This window comes from Pinus tabuliformis, chromosome 1_2 (assembly GCF_031772625.1).
Source record: "Pinus tabuliformis cultivar Carrire ecotype Pingquan chromosome 1_2, CPIR1, whole genome shotgun sequence".
NCBI lineage: Eukaryota > Viridiplantae > Streptophyta > Pinopsida > Pinales > Pinaceae > Pinus > Pinus tabuliformis.
This window is the reverse complement of record NC_142298.1, coordinates 186920110-186940845: the sequence shown is the minus strand read 5'-3', so window position 1 is coordinate 186940845 and position 20736 is coordinate 186920110. Positions and strand designations below refer to the sequence as shown.

General features: G+C 34.0%; 1 protein-coding gene across 1 annotated transcript; it reads left to right on the top strand.

Moving 5' to 3' along the window:
* Positions 1-4448: 4448 nt before the first annotated feature.
* LOC149205117 (cytochrome P450 87A3-like) lies at positions 4449-7684 on the top strand. Its single transcript, XM_089397311.1, has 9 exons — positions 4449-4810; positions 4954-5278; positions 5513-5665; positions 5996-6247; positions 6531-6623; positions 6777-6855; positions 6993-7099; positions 7216-7337; positions 7420-7684. Exons 1-9 carry the CDS (start codon positions 4590-4592, stop codon positions 7514-7516), a joined length of 1449 nt encoding a protein of 482 aa, XP_089253437.1. The 5' UTR covers positions 4449-4589; the 3' UTR covers positions 7517-7684.
* The last annotated feature ends 13052 nt before the right edge of the window (positions 7685-20736 follow it).

The following is a 20736-nucleotide window of genomic DNA, read 5'->3' as shown; positions in this document are numbered from 1 at the left end:
TGCAAGAGGTAGAGATGGGTATCAAGAAGTTGGGTGTTGGAAAAGCAAAAGACTTAGTTGAAGTCCAAGTACAATATCTAAAGTGGGGCTCAAAGATTTTTGCACCTCACATTAGAAAAATCTTCAACAACATCATACAACAAGCGCTCCCCACAGATTGGACAACTAGTCCGGCAATACCTCTTTTCAAGAGTGGTCGCGGGTGACGTCAATAATCCCTCTAATTATAGGACATCATGATAAACCCTTTGTTTGCAAAGCTATTTGGAAGCATGCTAGAAAACAAAATTAGCAAGTGCACAGAAGAAAGAGATAAACGTGCTAAAGGGCAAGCAGGTTTTAGACCTAAACATTCCACAGTTGATCATTGTATAACTTTAAGGCACATCATCGAAAAAGTTTGGGAGAACAAGGAAGAAGTCTTTTTTTGCTTTCTTGATTTTAGAAAAGTGTTTGACTCGGTTCCTAGGGATAAGCTTTGGAACAGAATGTAGGAACTTGGGGTTATTAAACATTTGAGAACAACTGTGCATAGGCTGTATGAAGAGGTGAAAGTCAAAATTAGAACTTCAGCAGGCATTTCTGAAAGTTTTAGAAGTGATATCGGGGTCAAGCAAGGTTTCCCGCTCTCTCCTACCCTTTTTGGTTTATATATCGACAAGTTTGAGGAGTGGTTAAATTCATAAGGGGGTGATGGTATCTATTTGGACAAGTTTGTTATAAGGTTTCTTTTGTATGCAGGTGACCTTATTCTGATTGCTAAATTGGCTCTTGGTTTGCAAGAACACTTACTATGCCTTAAACATTTTTGAAGAAGTGTGGGGATGCAAGTCAATATCAGCAAAACGAAAGTGGTGGTCTTCTCTAAGAAAAGAAAACATAACCAACATAAGTTCTACTTTGAAGGCAACATTCTAGAAGAAGTTGCGGATTACAAATACCTCAGAATTGACTTCAACAAAAATCTAAGTTGGAATGGTTGTAGAAAGAAAAGGACTTTGGGGGTTGGAAAGAATTTTATGCTTTTGAAAATAGGTGTAGAGAGGCAGAGTTATGGGACTAGAAAACCACTCAAACTCTTTTTTGGCTTCTAGTGATTCCGGTGATTCTCTATGGTTGTGAACTATGGGCCAGCGGTACATTCGACATGCAGTGGAGACAAATTAAGGAAATCCAGAAGTGTTTGATTACAAACAAATTTAAGATTAAAAATGCAGTTCCTTATGATATCTTGTTTAGTGAAACACGAACTTCTCCTATTGAAGCAATTGTTATGGTGCGATTCATAAGGTATTTAAAAAAAATTGAGCAAATGGAAAAGGGTAGATGACCTAAGGTTGTCTTTAATAGTAGATTGTGTAAGAGAAAAAAAACTTGGATGCAACAAAATAACAAATGGTTTAGTAAATGGGGTATTTTCTTGAACGTGTGTTCCATAAACAACGAAGAGATAAAAACTTTTGTTATGGAAAAGTTCCACAAGCGTATTTGGGATAAGGAGCTAGGAAGAAATAAAAATTACTATATTGAAGTGTTTAATCCCACTCATAGTCATCAACCAAAAACATACATAGAGGCCAATATCTCTTGGAGAGCCAAAATTATTATTTCTCATTTAAGGACTAATTCTCATCAACTTCGTTGTGAAACAGTGCATTGGAAAAGGCCAAAGGAAGTGTGAGAGGAAAGAGTATGCAATTTTTGTTCTTCCGGAAAAGTGGAAACATAAAAACATTTTATTTTAGAATGTGAGGCCTTCAAAGACAACAGGGAAAGTATATATATATATATATATATATATATATATATATATATATATATATATATATATATATATATATAGTTGGCAACTAGCTCTTGGAATAATCTATTTAGCGATGGGTTTGTCAAGAAGCCGGGAACATTTATTTTAAAGCTTCACAGAAAAAGGGCCGCATACATCAAGCAGATGAAGAAGCAATCTGTCCCATAGGCTATCTTTAGCCTCGTGGACGTTAAAATAATTTCTTTCTTTCTTTCTTTCTTCTATCCTATCAAATTCGAACTTGTTAACTATACTTGAAAACACAACAAATACCTTTCAATACTTTTATTTTGAGCATGACTTCCAGGGGTACTAAAAACTCGAGGAAATAAACAAAGGAAACTTAGAACTTTGTAGTCAGACGGTGGAAAATTACCAGATTAGGTATGAAAATGCGAAAAAGACACCTCCATGGCAACACTTCTGCCACCATGGTTGTAGAGGATCCTTGGCAGAAAGAACAACAAGAATGAGACCCTCATGGCGTCGGAGAGGAGGGAAATTACCTCAAACTACCCCTTTCATTCTAGACCGTAGATTCGAAACGTAATCATTGAGACCATGGATCTGAGACTTTACCAATCCCAAGGTTTTTCCATGCCACTTGGCAGAGGATTAGGGCACATCGAGAAAATTCGAACCACTGATTCAATGCGGACTTAGGTTATAATCATCTATGCCAACCATAACAATTCACTAATCTATTGAATATGAATTATATACATTGTATATGCGATACAGAGAATATGCAATACCTATTTCGTGAAAATCTTTTATTATAAAATATCTATAATTACAAGTTTACCTTTTAAGTAATGAATAAACCCAATAATAATCCAAAGTTTAATAGCTAATTAATGTGCACATTTTACGAGAAAAAAATCAGAATTAAAAAAAAAAATATTACATTTATGATTCGATAACAATGTAACACCATCTCTAATAAAACAAACATCTCAATATTTCACATAATTAAAAGTATTTAATTTAATTCTCTCAAAATATAAAAAGTAACTATATTCCAAATAATATAAATTATTATTAATTATATACCAGTCATAAAATCACAAATCAAATTGATAGTGCATTGATACTAAACTTCTTAAATGGCAATATTGAAACGGAATCCAAAAAATTAAACCATAATGACACTGTGCGCCTTTGCACTTATAATAAATGGCAATTTTGAAACGGAACCCAAAAAAATAAAACATGACGACACTCTGCCTCTTTGCACTTATAATAAATGTCTCATTGTTCGACAACATGTCTAATTGTACGTATAATAAGTGGGTTATTGTTAGATGGCGATTCCTATTTCCAACCCTATAGAAAAGTTATTGCGCCCTGACATGCGCCTTCGATAGCCAGATATAACACGCACACGGTCATGACTAGAGAAAAAAAAACGGCGTGTTATACGGGGCTATCGAGGGCGCATGTCAGGGGCAATAACTTTTCTATGGGGTTGGAAATAGGAATCGCCTTGTTAAAGTGACACAAAATTTTAGCATGCAAGAAATCATATAAGCATTTTCATAATCATGAAAATTCTAAAGAATGGACCATGCAAATGTTTATCGGTTAATGTTATAGTAATGTTTGTCATTTACCGAGATTCCATGTACCGCCAACTTTAGAACAACCTTCCATTAAAATTTTAGCATGCAAAAAATCATATAAGCATTTTTATAATCATGAAAAGTCTAAAAAGAATGGACTACCCAAATCTTTATCCCTTAGTGTGATTTTTTGGAATTTTTGGTGTTAGAATTTGGTAGAACAAATTGTAGTGAAATCTTGATTTGGGTTATTTAAACTACTTTTTTGACTGTACATATGGATTCAGCGTTCTGAAATTTTTTTAAAACACTTCTATTGTGCAAGTTTACCCATCAAATTTGTGATTTCAATGAATTCCTGTGAGATTTTAGAAATATTTGACCTAAGAAATCCAAAAAAACTTCCAAAAAATCACACTAAAAACAACTCCTTAATATTATAGTAATGTTTATCTTTTGAGATTCCATGTGCCCAACTTTAATTTTATAGTAATGTTTGTCCTTTCTGAAAATTCCATGTACTAAAAACAACTCCTTAACATTATAGTAATGTTTGTCCTTTCTCGAGATTCCATGTACCCCAACTTTAATGTTATAGTAATGTTTGTCTTGATTCCATGTATCCCAACTTTAGAACCTTTCATTGACCATTAAAAATATATATTTTAATTTTAATCGATTCAATCAGAAGGTTGCGTGTTTTATTTTAAATTTAGTCGATTCATTCAGAAGGTTGCACGTTCGATTATTTTAATTTTAATCGATTCAATCAAAAAGTTGCACGTTCGATTATTTTAATTTTAATCGATTCAATCAAAAAGTTGCGTCTTCGATTATTTTAATTTTAGAGGAATGAGAAAGCTCAACCTCGAAGTTCTCAACATCTTGGTATCCATGCGTTTGGATCGTTGAAAATGGTGTGGGTCTCTATTTTGTTAACCAACCTCGGTGATACACACCATTGACATTAGAACAATGGTTAACTGGTGCACTGCATAACTGATATCAAACTAAAGTCACGCCCACTAAAATAATCTTCATAAATTCAAGGTTTCTCTCCATAAATACCCATCTCAATCCATTCTCACCTATACCCGAATCATATCTCAATCCATTCTGACCTACACCCGAATCATTTGCAGAGCCCTAAGTAGTGAAGGAAGCCCAATATTATCGATAGAATCGAACTAGCAGTACTCCACTTACAGTAATTAACTACAATCATGATTTGGTGGGGAGTAGTGATAGCATCCGGGTTGGCAGCTGCAGCCTCTGCAGTTTGGTTTATGTCAAAAAATGGCAAAATTCGTGAAGGAAAATTAGGAGAGAAATCAGAGCTGCCCCCTGGCAGTATGGGTTGGCCATTCATTGGAGAAACTCTGCAATATCTTTCTCCATCCCAGTCCTCCAATGTTGGTCCCTTCCTTCATAAAAGAATTTCAAGGTATCAAAGTTAGTTCCCCCTAGTCCTGCATTGTTGGACCCATATTGCTTTGTTTCTTTTTCAATTTATTTTTATTTATTCATGCTGCTGTGCATATGAGATATAATGGATAGATTTTTTGTGTGTATTGAATTAATGAACAGGTATGGAGACGTATTCAAAACCCACGTATTTGGGAAGCCTACCATCATGACAACTAGCGTAGAAGCAAACCAATTTGTTCTCCTAAACGAAGGCCGGCTGTTCGAGTGCGCTTATCCAAAGTCATTTGTGAGCATTTTAGGGAAGAATAATATCCTCGCATCCCACGGTCCCATGCACCTAAAACTGCGAAAATTAGGTATGAGTCTCATGGGTACTCAAAATGTCACTGCCACTTTGCTACAGGCCGTGGAGAAGCAAGTGATAGAAAGCCTGGACACATGGAAGGAGGGTAATACTATCCAAATGAATGAAGAAACCGGAAAGGTGAATTATTATATTTATTAGTAAATTTTAGAAATCAAATAGTTGTGTGAGGCCTATCCTGTGTCAAATATAAATAAGGGTGAAATATAATAATTCTTTGTGTAGTAATCTTAAATACATTATTTTTTTAAAATTAAATTTAAAAGTAAATTATCATTATAATCTGATATTCTCAACAAAAATGAATTAGATGGCTGAGCTGACCATTATGAAATTTGTTTATGCTTTCCACAGATAACATTCAACATCCTGATGAAACAACTCCTTGGTTTGGATTCTGGAAGTGCTGAGGCGCAGAAGCTCCTGAATAGTTACTCACAGTTTACGAGAGGATTATTCTCCTTCCCAATCAGAATTCCAGGCACACCTTATACCAACAGTATGAAGGTTTGAACATAATACAATGCACTTTAATTCTCTTCTTGTTATGCTTTCTAAGAAACATTCCTGCTTTGTTTATCTCCATGTTCCATCATATGGCTTCTAACTTGAGGTTTGTCTGGTGGGTCAAAGTTGGTAGTTAATATAGTTAAATTAGTGGCTATAATATATTTGTCTGGTGGGTCCATGTCGGTAGTTAATATAGTTAAATTAGTTGTCCATTCCTGGCTATGATATGTGAGTGCTGTGATTCAAGAACATTAAAGTCATAATTTCTTTCAACTTCTATCACTATAAACCTAAATAAAAAAATAAAAAAATCATTGGCGTGGGCAGGGACGAGAGAAGGCATTAAATGCTCTGAGGAATGTTATCACGGAACGTAAAAAGGAGAAAAGAATTGTTAAGGAGGATTTCCTGGACAAAGTATTAGGGATGGCCGTTGAAGACAAAGAGCATTTTAACGATGAAGTCGCTTTGGATTTCCTGTTCAGTTTTCTCTTTGCTGGATATGACACCACTTCAATAGCAATGACCATGGCTGTCAAATATCTCACTGAAACACCCAGGGCTCTCAACGAATTGAGGGTAACGGGTGACTTCCTTCTTGGCTCTGCCGTATTTTCTTCAAGTAGTTTATAATTGATAAGATAAAAGCATTTTAAACCAGTCATTTTTATATTAGAATGTAGATTTTTGAGATATTTTAAGATTAATGTATGTAAGTGAAGTTAAATAATTAATTTCACCTATTTCTATCTAATTTTAGAAAAATCCAGAAATCCCCGATAACTTAAACTCAAAAAGTCTGAATCCACTTTTATATATTAAGAGGACGATCTTGAGATGCTAATGTTCAACGACATAACAGGAAGAACATGAGGGCATTCTCCGGGAGAAAAAGAGCAGAGGAGAAGTATATTTAACGTGGGAGGACTATAAATCGATGACATTCACAACAAATGTAAGTATATGTTGTCTTTGTTTGTTTGTTAGTATATATATATATATATATATCGTGGGACAAGTGCAGGTTTAATTATAGGTTTCGACGGGAAACGACTAAAGTTTTGATTATGATTATGAATGGTCATAACACAATGTTGAAAATAAGCAGGTAATAACGGAGACTTTGCGCGTATCAAACATAGGCACCTATTTGTTTCGAGAATGCATAGAGGAAACAAAAATCAACGGTTAGAAATTAGAACTTGGTTTCTCCCAAATAGCTATATAATATTAAAACTTACATATAATTCAAATGACATAATATGCTATATAATTAGTTAATTATATTAACCTCTCGTTACTTTTGGAATGGAATAATTTCCAGGATATCGCGTTCCCAAGGGCTGGAGGGTTGTTGCATGCACTTCACCGGTGAATCTTGATCCATCTATGTACTTTGAACCCTTATCTTTTAATCCATGGAGATGGGAGGTGCGTTTTGTTAAATTCATTCATAATATCATTATTGTGTACTGGATCAGAAAATCATTATACTATAGTTCATATGGAACTCATTAATATATTGGTTTATGAGATATTATAATCAGAAAAGGACGTGCAACAAAAGTGATTTTCAAGTTTTTGGAGGGGGGATTAGATATTGTCTGGGATCAGAATTAGCCAAAATACAAATCGCAGTGTTTCTACATCATCTCGTGACAAAATTCAGGTACTAATTGATCAATGATTCTGCAACCGATCTCAAAGAATGTGTGACCTCTGATCCCTTTTTTTGTTGTTAAATATGGCAGATGGGAGAAAGCATTTGGATGGAAAGAAGCAATAATCCGTCGTCCGCGTATTATATTTAAAGATGGGTACCCGATCTACTTAACGAAGCGCATGTAGTCTTCTGCTCATGCCTGTTGTCCTTCATGATATAATAGACAGATGTAGATGAAATTACTATTTTGTTCTTCAGTAGACAGATGTAGTAGGTGCAGAAACTATTACTATTTTGTTGTGTATTTAGTAAGTGGCTATCCAATCAACTTGAGCACGATAAATGGATTCTCCTCATTCTTCTTTAGAAACTACACAGATGGAGGAGGTACTCTTTCTTTTATATTTCATAGTATAAAATGTCATTCATGTTGCTGTTTTGAGATACTATAGCGATGGATGTGATACTCTTTTTCTTTTATATTTCATGGTTATAAAGTGTTAGTTTAGTGTAAATAAATGGGAGGTATTTTGTGTATATTAATGTGAACCGAAGTAGTTGTGTAAGTTTAGAGTTGTTTAAATATGTTTTGGGAGTTTTCATTTTAAAGTATAAATCATTTGGGTTATAAAGGATTTAGTTTTTATTAAATTTGAAGTTTAAAATTTATGCTAGAGATACAATTGTAAAGTTTATTTTGTTTTAATAGATATTTAAAATTTAAATATTTTACATATAATCATGTTAATTATATTTAATTATTAAATAAAAAAAATACAATTATATGTAAAATTAATTATAATTGATGTGTCATGCTGGACTCTTTAAATATTATTTAAAAAATTAGTAATATTAATAATTTTAATATGTCTATTTAAAAAGACAATTTTGTCATATGTTATAAGGAAGGTTCATAAATATATGTTGAGGATTTTTTTTAACAAAATATTGTAAAATAAAATATTTATAATTTTTTGTATTTAAAAAATATATATTATAGTTTTTTTTTCATATATATTTATTTTTTAGAGATATTTAAAAACTCCAAAAATAAAATTATATATATATATATATATAAACAATTGAAAACATGATATATTTTACACATTAAAACACACACTTTACATTAAGATATTACTCTATAATATAGTTATTCTATAATATAGAGTTTCTCACATCTAACTTATTCTTAATTTAGGAGGAGAGGTTGAGAGAATTTCTCAACCATCAACTCACAAACCAACTTTTTAGATATAGAATGTAAGCATTAACTCTAAGTCTTCCCTTAATGCTTACACTACGAAAATTTATTGAAACCACCCGTAGACAACAAAATGCATAATCATTCTTTAAATGGTTTACAGTTTCCAGATCAACATCGGCTCCATCAAGTTGTCTCATAACCCTCGTAATGGTGTAGTCGGCAAGTTGGATTCCAGAGTTCCACTCCTGAACCCCCGAATCACAAATCTCCCGAAGTTAATTACCAAACAACGTCCCAAGTTTGTCACATAACCTGATTAGAAGACCATCCTCACATATTCAACAATGAGGGATCCCTCCCCAGATCCACAACTACCAAATTATCTAGACAACCATCCATGTTGAGCCTTTTCACTCAACTGTAGTTGTTCTAAAATAGTTTGAGAGGTTCAATTTCTTCATTAAACTCATCATCATTAGAATTCAATGAATATTCATCTGTAGCTATGTTCACTCATTCGTTTACCTTCGCTTTTAACAGGTCATTGGCACGGATTTTACAATTCCACATTGTATGGCCAATTTTCTTGCAACAGTAGCATTCAAGTTCACTTTTATTTGCATTTTTCTTTCTCATCATTGTCTTTGAAAATAATGCATTTACTATTTGAGAATTTCCTTTTGTATCCTTTGTTTTTAGCCTATCTTCCTCTCCCAAAAGTGTTGCAATTGTCTCATCTAATGTATGTGAAGACATTTGGGTTAAGGCGAAGATGACATTGCTAAACCTTGAAGGTAAACTATTCAATAAGATGGATTTTGCATCTTCATCTTCTACCTTAGCACCAACTTCGATTAATTATCTTATAAGAGACATTAAATTATTTGCATGACTAGACATAGATGTCTCTTCATTCATTTTAAGTCTAAATAACTGCAATTTTATGGAAAATTTTGCATTTGTAGCTTTTGCACCAAACAGTTGAATCAAGTGTTCCCATATTTCTTTAGATGATTTAGTGAGATTGACATGATGTAACAGTGAATATGACAGAACAAGTTCAATAATGGACTTAGATTTGGAATCTCTACTTTCCCATTCAAATAACTATTTGGCATCTATAGGTGCCACTTCTGTGCCTTTCATTATGCCTTTCAAATTTTTATTCATTAATTGCATTTGTACTTTTAATTTCCATGGATAAAATTTTAAGCCACTATTTTTTTCTAAAACCATGAATCCCATGGTAACAAAATATTAAAAACTAACCTGAAATGCTTTTTAAACTTTAACATTGAAGTACCTTTCCGCAATTATTGTTTCCCCCTCTGCGATTAAAAAAATGCTTCAATTTCTTTGTGAAGGAAACACACCACTTTCCTGTGCAACCAACTCCTCCTCTAACGACAAATACATTACATGACTAGCCTAAATAGTCTCAAGCATACATGGTCTTTTGCATGGCCTCATCATGCCATCAAAATGGATGACACATAATCTGATGACCATTTAATTACCTCACATGTTATAGGGTACAACAAATATGCACTCGTACTCAACACAACTTCAATGCATAGGCCAATGCTCCTCTTTATATGTAGGACGGTGTCAAGTGAAACGATTTCCCAAAATTCCCATCCAAATAAAATAAATCATTTGGCATAGTCTCCATAGGGGCTCAACGCAACACTCAATGCTCCAAAATTGCACTCATAGTTTCACTCCACCTACGGAACTCAACTCCTCTCCTTTAGACTTTTAACACACGTGAAATGACCTCATCCTCCAGACCAAAGTACTCACCCTCTATGTTCTTCATCAATATTGTCATGCCTGATGGGAAGGTCGATGAGATTCAAGCAATTAGCAAGGGAAGAAATTAGATCTAATTCCTTGACATTATCTGCATGTGGGCCATTCTTTGTCTGCTTACCTGTTAGAGTGGTTCATTCTATTTTCTAACTTTCTGGAACATAATGTTACAAAGACTGATTGTCCACGACCATAAATCTATAGGTTGTATGATCAATTTATAGGAGGGACAAAATATCTCTGCTAACTAGAGCTTGAGATCACGTTCTTCAAAATAGATCAAACACTACCTGCTTATAACATTATACTTGATTGTTGGCTCAACTTGCAACAACCACACACACAACTCACAACAACCACACCCTCTAATTTAACACCATGTGCTCTGATACCAAATAAGAAAGATTGAAAACATAATACACATGCATGTGTTCACACACACACATTACATTCAAAAATTACTCTATAATATAGAGTTTCTCATATCTAATTTTTTCCTAGTTCAGGAGGAGAGGTTACTCACATGTTTATAATTATCAATATTTGTTTACAAATTAATAGCACACAAATTTCTATATTTATATTTTTTCCAGTCTCTAAATTATTAGAACTTATTTTTTTAAATAATTGATATACTACTTGGACTTACACAATTACAAATATGATGGGAGATGTGTAATTCCTTTTATACTCAATATGGGGTTGACATGTAACATTTAAAAAAATATTTGAATAATTATCATAAATAAAATATTTCAATGTTCATCTTAATTCTTTTTTTTTTTTAATTATCAATATGGTGTGTGTTAGATGTTGACATTACAATATTTCATTTGTGGTTAATATTGATTTTTTTTCCCTGGACTGTGCTGCATGTCCAGCCTCAGTCGCTTGCTCCATTGAGGAACGACAACGCCCTCCACTTGGCAACCATAGCTTCCCTCATATCACAGTTGACCACCATGCTTCTTAAATACATAATCTCGAATCTCCAAGGCCTAATCTCGCATGCTTGGCTTAATGTCTCGCTTGCCTCCTCTCTATGTTTATTACTCTGCAATGGACATCCTACAATTGAATAAAATCTCTGTACAAATTTAAGTTTCTCTATGTTAAATGTATATAATTTAATCAAACATAATTAATATCACCATTACTCATTCACATTCAACATTGAACATGATGTGTTTTTCAAAGAGACTACTAAAAAATATGCATGAATAGTCTTCAAATTTATCTCAAGTTTCTACAAATTAGAAATATGTTTAGGAATCAAGGTTAAGGGAAAAACTATCAAACATTAAATGTATTTTGTTGGGTTTCATTTCCACTGATCCTGGGTTGGAGCATTCATAACCCTTGGGTTTGAAATGAAGAGTTTATAATGTAGAATATGGAGGGAAAATGGAGAACAAAATGGAATCATTTTAAATGATAAATTAAGAATTCCATTAAATCAATCAAAGCATGGAGCATAGCTGAGCAATTAAGAATTCAACCATTAGATCACACAAATTTTTGAAAATTTCCATTTCTTGTAAAACCCTTGTAAGAAATATCGAAGAGGTCAAGGTGCTCTTCAAAAAACCTTGATAAACCTTGCAAAACCAAATTAAATCATCATATTAATGCCAACATTTATTTCATTTAAACAATTCCATATCATTCATATACAATTCACGTAACAGATTAGGTTCACAACTCAAAATTCCATGAAAAATGCACAAAAATGTATTCATATGTAGCAAAATTCAAAATATGACATGGTTGTCATTAAATACGTGATAAGAAGGTACACACGGTTGAAGAGTTACTAGAAAATTATTCCTTGGAATAGCTTCAAAACCTCCCAACAATTCACTAAAAAATTTGGTAGAGTTTCCCTACAACCAAAATTTCTCCCCTACAATTTACAAAAATGAGGCCTATATATAGGTTATCAAGGACTCACACCACACCCTAAACACTAGTGGTATTTGAAATACCACCAAGATTTGTTACAAAATTTCTAGTTATACTATAACCAACTTCTTCTAGAAGTTTCTTGAAGAATCTCCTGGTTGTGGGCGAGTCCCTTCAAATTTGGGCGCTACCTGGGCCTCAAACTATTATGGGTGCACTATCATCAGTGTCGATAGTGATGGTGGTGGTGCTAATATTGAAGCGAGTGTCGATGCCATTGCTGATTGGTGAAGTCTGGTTTGGTGCACAGAGATCCTTGCACTCGAGCTAGGTTCTACTGAGGCTACTTAAAATTCTAGGGTCAATCCTTGTTGGGGGGCCCATTTGTACAAATCCATTAGGGTCCTCCCTCAATGATGGCCCCCTCCAAGTTTGTAACATCTTCATAATCAATTTTTCCCCACTCCTTGAATATACTCTTGAGCATGAACAAAACTTTGTAGTGATCATTATATAACTTCATGATACCATTTCGTGGAAGGATGCAACTTTCTCCTCTGAGGCTTCTATGATCTTCCTTGATTGTAGCCAGAAGTCTCATGAAGGACTCTTTTGGAAACATTTTCCCCTCCTCATCAAAGAAAGTTGGAAAAAAAATTTGATGAAGCACCTCACACTTTCTTTTGAAACCTTCTACCTCATATGTTAAGGCTTTTACTTTCTCCTTAGCCATCATCACCATTTCATTGTTCCTTAGTATTTAGTTGGCCCTAGTCACCCATTCAGACCAATCAAGGTTTACCTTTGTGATCTCTTCCTTTGGTACCTGATTCAGGGATTCCATGATGACCTTAGCCTTGGTAGGTGAATATCCAACGCTCTCCTCAATGGCCTTTATATCCCTATGTTCCCTCCTCACAATCTCTATCATCTCTTGAATAAACTACAAATGCTTCCAATGTTTATCCATTGTCCTTCTTATGTGTCCCCATACTACCCTTCTTATTGTTTTGAATGAAGGCTTGTTAGAGTATTCTTTCTTCAACAAATCCATCTCAGTTTCTAGCCTCCATATATGCTCCCTTGCCTAAGTTTAATCTTAGCTAATTGTAGTTCTTGCCTTTGGTTTGGAAGTTGACATTGTGACTCATCAACTATTAAAACATTGTAAGAATGGAATTTCTTAGCTCAAAAACTTTCATAAGCAGATCCTGGTTGTTGATGCCATCATCATATCAACATGTTTATTTACCTTTTCCCTTTATGTCCACATAACACCCTATAGATGAAGAAGCCATTTGACGGGGTAGTAGGTTGAATAAAATGCTTAATCAACAAACTAAGAATGAACAAAAGAGTGATTCTGAGAATCAAGGTGGTAAATACAAAAAGGACACATGTCACAAAGTATGAGTGATGGGTTGGTGAGAAAATCTCCTCAAACTTTGAGCATGAGAATGGCAACGCACACACAAGTAATAGGCTTAGGGTTTCCTAGCTTAAGGAGTAGGAATTTAGCAATTAAAATATTAATTCACCCTAATAATGAATTTATGAGGCTAATTCCACTAGTCTATGAGGTTTTTTCCTAAGAGATGAATTTCCTTCGAACAAAGTTTGCTCCTCTTGCAAGACAAGGCTAGGGTTTAAATGGCTTAAATTCCTATAAATTTTGTAGAATAGGGATTCTGACAAGGAGAATTCATAAAGAGAGGCAACTTACAAGTTAAATTTGCGTGACTTACATTCCTATTTTACTAAATTTGGCAATTTGAAAGTCGTAGGTGTGTAGTAGTTATAATAAGTGGCAACAATAGGAGAATGCCAAAAGTGGGCTCCTATATGTCCCTTTTACTAGTCAACACATGACATTTGTGAGCATTTCTTTGGTAGGAAAAGTTAGATAACATCATGTTTATGTCAGCGAAAAGTGGGTCCATCTACGTGGCATGCTGACAGTTTATAATCACTCAGTAGGTGTGACATGTTGGATGAAAATCGATTGGACAACAGGTGGACTTGATTAGACAGGTAACATGCTTGGATGACATGGGTGTAAAGCCACATGACAGTGTTTCGTGTGGTGTGGGAAGGGGTATTTGGAACTTGCGGGGGTATGTGGGGCACATGAGGGGCTGACACATAGCACCTTTTACACCCTTCCCTCACCTTATTGTTTGCACAAGTTCGTGACGTGGAGATATGAAGACCGCCAAATGAGAAGTGCCCACCACCACCTGATCTATCAACATGCAGGTTGGTCCAAATTTATATGACTCCGGGTTGACATGGGCTTGAGGTGGGATTGGGCCACGTGGATGGTGGATGGACATGAAGAATGATGACATGGAGGCTGACCCGGTGAGTGAAATGGAAAGTGACATGGGGAAGCTAGCTAAGTGTATAGTGCAGACACGTGGATAATGACTAGGCAATGTTAGAGTGAACATGGAGTACGACAATGCCACTTACCAACCACCTTTTGCATGGTCCATACCATGCCATTTGAAGCTCGCAAAGGTATGTAGAAAGCATTCGGGATTGACATGTATCTTCTCTGCACCCTCCACCAACAATAACATCTGGGCGACCTTGCGGTGCAAGGTGCCCTGAGCTATTGGATTGTGGGCACTCCCGCTATTAGATCTAAGCGGTGTGTAACTTCTACCAATGCTCATCTGTCTAGTGCTTATGTATTGTAGTGTGTTCGTGCTCTATACCTCCAAAGGTGTTTGATGCCCATTGGTTTTGATGTGACAAGTTGTGATGGCATGCACCTGTTGTAATTATTTTTGCCTAGGCAATTTATTCCTTAATTGTATAGCTTTCAAAACAAAAACAAAAACAAAATTATTCACACTTTGTAATAAAATTTGACATATGTTTATTAATGTCACTTTAATTAAGTTTTAGGCATTAATAAAATTTGTTTAAATATTATTTAAATAATGTCGCCAATGGCATTATCTATCAAGTAGTTTCCAACGACCTAGATTGTCTTCACCCAAATGAACATGCAACGATAGATTGTGGGAATCCCCAACATTCCCCAAATTTAATTAAGGGAGGGGTCTGTAAAGATGTTTCGTTTAAACCGTCAACTCATACATGTAAAAACAACTAGCAAAATTGACTCCCCATTATTTTCCTGATGATTTAACAATTTAATCGTTAAAATCATTTATTTTTTCCCAATAATGTCCCGATAGTTTCTTGGTGACGTGCCAAGAATTAATGTCAATAACGGTTATTCCAAAGTGTCTGATAAACAATTTATCCTTCATCCACCTATCGTTTTCCTTCATTTGGATAGTGATTGCATAGGTGTTTAGCAACAACAGATTTATGAATTTCACATTCAAGTGCTTCAATTAGTCAGCAAATCACTAGGCAATCTTAATCCTTTGTTCTCTTTTAATTTGAAATGGATAGCCAGAAGGGAAAAGCTAAAATATCTATTTAAAATCCCATGCTTCCTCTTGTCCCTAATCAGGATTAATTCCCTCTGGTAGATATCGATTTCAAAATCATAGAAACAAAATGTGAATTCGACCTATATGAACTCCACAATTTGGCATTTCAGATGTTTGAAGGTGAAAGTGATGAATTCATCTTTTGGGAATCCATGTTAACACAATTTTTTTCCCATGTACTTATTATTTCCCTGAGTTTATTAACTAGTGTGAAAATAATTATCTACCTAGTCAGAGGGAAATTGTAGCCAGAAATGGTGAATCTTTGTTCTCCATAACTCCTGAATCTATTCGCCAAGCCTTGAAAATTAACCCACCAAGTTCCCTTCATAAATTTTCAGTTGACTCATTGATGGATATCTACCAGAAGCACACCTTTTAGAAACGAACTAGTATATTTGAGTCTTTCATGCCTCAAGGTTCTGAGTTACCCCGTCGTAATCCACCATATTCTTCAGGAACCTTTCCATAAATGTCTAGACAAGAAATTTCTATGTATTGTTGTCTTTTAGCTTACCAGAGTGATGAGTGGGTTGATAAAGTCATTTCAAGATTTTTATTTTTTTATTATTTTATTTATTTTTATTTATTTTTATTTATTTATTTATTCTTTTTATTCTTTTTATTTATTTTTTATTTATTTATTTTATTTATTTATTTATTTATTTATTTTTATTTTTTTTCTAGTCTTTTCACCTCATAAAAATCCCTCTGTTGTTTTCAATGTTTCCCAATTTATTTCAGACACCATTCATGAACAATTTTTTAAGTTTAGTGTAGAAAGATCTTTTAAGCATCAATATGTATTGGTGTATTTAATTTTTATATCATCATTCTGAAAGGTTCAAAATGACACTTCAAAATCTTCACTCACAAGGAAAGCCATAGTTGTTATTCATTGGACTTCATTAGTTAGAAGAATTTCAGAATATTACTCCTTCAGTGATTTTGTAGATCAATTTCTATATTTGTCATTGTGTCTACTTAGCAGTGATGTTGTATTGGGAATATCAATAGAAATTAAAATGTTTTTACATCTGAGTGAGTAGTCAAAGGTAGGAGCCTGATACTTATATTAGAAGTTCATAGAGATTAGAGTTTATGGTTCTGAGTTACAACTATACAAACTACTAGTTTTTGTTCCCATCAGGATTTTTTCTCTAGAATTCATAACAAAAAGTTTGAACATGGATGAGATCCATTTTGTATCCATAAAGCAGAAGGCTCAAATTGTTCCATTTATAGTAAATAATAGGGCAGCTGATACGGAGGTGGAAAATTTATTGATCCAAATGAAGTTTAAGACCAGTTTCAGTAGGACTTATGACCCTTTGGGAATGATTTCATCTATTAGAGTTGAGAAAAAACATGCTCCTTACACTCATATCTCAAGACCAGAAATTGAACAATATGCCAATCAGGAGGTATGGGATGAGAACACTTTACAAGAGGTTGAAGAACCAATTTCTAGTCAAACAACTTTGGAAAATCCAAGACTTTAAGAGAAATATTTAAAGAGACCAAGTGAAAGTATGTCTCCTACTGGTTCAGGTTATAAATCGGTAGAATTTAGAGTTTTTAAGATTAGAAAGACAAAGAAAACAGAAGAAGAATCATCAGAGGTCAGAAATACAAAGGTATTGTTGGCGCAGCCCAACGCGATCCAGTTTTGGTTAAAGACTCTGCATTTAAGGAGCGGAGTGCGCGTTACCATGAAGTTATATTTAACACATGGTGTTCTAAGGGCTTCGAGGTGGGTCGAAGCCCCTCATTTTGTAACATGTGTCAAGGTTTTATGTGATTGTCTTGTTGAGCCCATGGTATGTGGACCATTGTTTTGTAGCAATGTAGTGTATATAAAGAGATGTAATGCTTTGTCAAAGATCATGACATGATAGAGTCGATGAACACAAGTGGTTGTATCTTCTGTTTTTAGTCTATGTTTTGGACCTTAAGGGAAGGCTCCGTAGCTAAGTGCGCGGAGACCTTGGAAGGGTCTGCAGCTTAGTGCGCAGACCACCTACAACTGTGTGCATAGGCCGAGAAGGTGAATGTATTGTAGAGATTCATCTTAATAAATAAGAATAAGTTTTAGGCAATATTTTGTATTCATATGTATTGTTATGTTTTATTTCTATCTGTTATGTGAAGTAATGATTGCAAGTAAATTTTATGATAGTGTAGTTTATATTGTTCTATGATATGTTTATGTTAGACTGATTATGAAGAATTAAGTGGTTAATTTATACCACGCAGTAGTGATGTGTATGTGAGAAGACTAAGTAAAATACAGAAAGGTCAAGTAAAAGCCACCTCGCACAGTCCCTCAAGGCTACAGAAAGTAGGTTCTGCAACCACCCATAGGCACCTCGAGTGAGACTGTCATCTGGTTGTAGGTCCTTACCGAAAGGGTTGGTGTCTAAGGATTTTGTTGGTGCGAAGTACAAGCCAAAACTGGGTCAAGCCGAATCGAGCCAACAGGTATCTACAACAGTTATGTTATCAAGCGAGCCTGTGTTTTCTCTGCGACAAACTGAAGAGACAATTCATGATACATATGCTTCCCCTTCTTCTAGTGAGAAAATTATCTTTGTTATATTCAAATAAATGAAGAAAAATAATGAAATATTAAAGATTGTACCTATTCTGAGTTTTGGAAGCAACCTCAACTACTCAAACTAGGCTACTTTCTGCATTAGACCCTCACAGAGGATAATTTCAATTAGAATTTCTTGATACAAAGGTCCTAAGTCCAAGAACAAAAGAGGATTAAAATACTTTGGTGTTCTCTTTTGACACAAAACAAATTCATCCCATAGATCAGATTGATCTACACAAACAAGTTGATGATATGATTTATTCTTCCTTGACAAGTTCTACCATGACAACTTCAAAGTTACAAGCTTGTTTAAATAATCTTCATTCTCATCTTAAATTAGAAAATATGCCATATTTAGAAAATGATACTAGAATAAAATCTTTGGAATATATTGTGATCAAATTAGGATTAGATCCTAATGATGTTAATTTTGCTCAAGAAATTATTAAGAATAGAAACACAAGCATTCAAGCATTAAGAAAACAATTGAGATTTCCTACAACAGAGCATCCTCAAGCTCAGGAAGTAGGGAAATTAGAGAAGGAAAAAGAGAATATGTTGGGTATGATCATTTATCAGAACATCAAAATTCAGAAAATGGAAGAAGAGAGGGAAAAAAATCTGAAGGAGAGAGAGAGCAGCAAGTCCTTGTTGGAACTTCTGTAGCAAAAATAGGGTCAGCCAACCAAGATGCCACTGAGGAGATTTATAAAGCTATGTGATATTTATCATTAAGGATATTGAAATTGAGAAACTTAAAGAAGCACAAGAGAGGGTAGAAGATAGTAAACTAAAGCTAGAAAATGCATACATTTCAGAGGTGCAAAAGAATTTCAATCTTACAAAATAGCTTGAGAAATACATGGATGATTCAACCAATGCAAAGAATCTGTCAGAAGCTAAGGCAAAGATTTGGCTAGATATACATTCATCCCTTTCATATTTTTGGACATCTATAGAGATTATATTTGAATAGGAACAACTAGTACATTAAGAAAAAGAAGACATTGCAGAGATCAAAGAGGAGCTAGACCATAGACCTGAAAAGGCAACAAGGATTATAAAAGTTTTGAACTCAAAAACTAGAGACGAGCTTGAAGACAATGGAATTGAAGACGAGATTGATGCAGTCCTTTAAGTGAGAAAAGTGATAACAAAGATAAATTAGATGCCACAATTATAGAATAAATGTCATAACCTAGAAGTTCATATCAAAATATTTTATAGAAATTTTTATGTTCTCCAACAAAAAGGATTCCCATCGCTGAGGGATTCTCACAGCAGTTGATCCAACAGGAAGATTATTAGTAGAAATTACATGACATAGCAATAGACAATTCGAAATTTTCTAAAGTAAAAGGAATTATTGATGGAAGAACTTTCCTCCAAGGCATAGAAAATGATTTATTTATTTCAAATGAAATTCACCATCTCTTTGTAACTAAGCCTACTTTTGAAAAATACACTGAGGTAGATGAGGCATACAAGAAAGTGATTAAATTTTCATGTATAGATGATGATAAGTGAGATAAGTTCATAAAACTTATAAAGTGAATAGAAATCAGATTTAAAGGCAGGATTTGAGCAAGAAACAACAACAAAACCAGATTTAAAGGCAACAATTAGAAACTAGATCCTCAAATAGTGTGAAAATTACAACAGATCAGTTCCAGAATTTCTACTTTGAGTTGTATCAATTAGAATTATCCAAATCATTTTGGATAAACTTTATTTTATTGTAAAATATTGTAATAGACTAATTTTTTTTAGAAGACTATAAATACTTTGTAATTCAAAGAAAGAAGGCTTGATACTTTGATAGAGCCAGAGACATTATTGTGTTTTTGGAAATATTGAAGATAATCAGAGGCTTCTCGCCTTAGTTTCTAGCAACATGTGTGTTCATGTGAGTCTCCTTTGTGTAATCATTTTTGTTGTTCTTCATATATTTGACATAATATAGAAGTATTGGGTAAGGCTAGGTTGAGTTTTGACCTCCCTGGCAGCATGTGCAAACTTATTATCATCACTGATTTTAGCTAATTAAATAGCTTGTTTAAATTAGTACCTCTACATCATCAAATTATTTCCTTCTGTCATCTCTCAAAGTATAAGTATTAGCTATAGAAATCTTTCTATACGCATATTCTTTGTTTGATAATATTAATACTCAGGAAGGATATTAACTTGCCATACATCCTATTTTTCATCTATCATAAACATTTAAATATTTCATGTTGTTAGTACTGGAATCAACACTTTGATAGATACTTAAGATATTGGGTTATGTACATGTAAATTATTTAATTCATTGATCATCCATTTAATTAAATCTTCATTTAGATGCTTTTGCATAGTTCCCAATCCTAGAACTGTCTACAAAGAAACAACATCAGATTGTCGTCATTGCTGTGG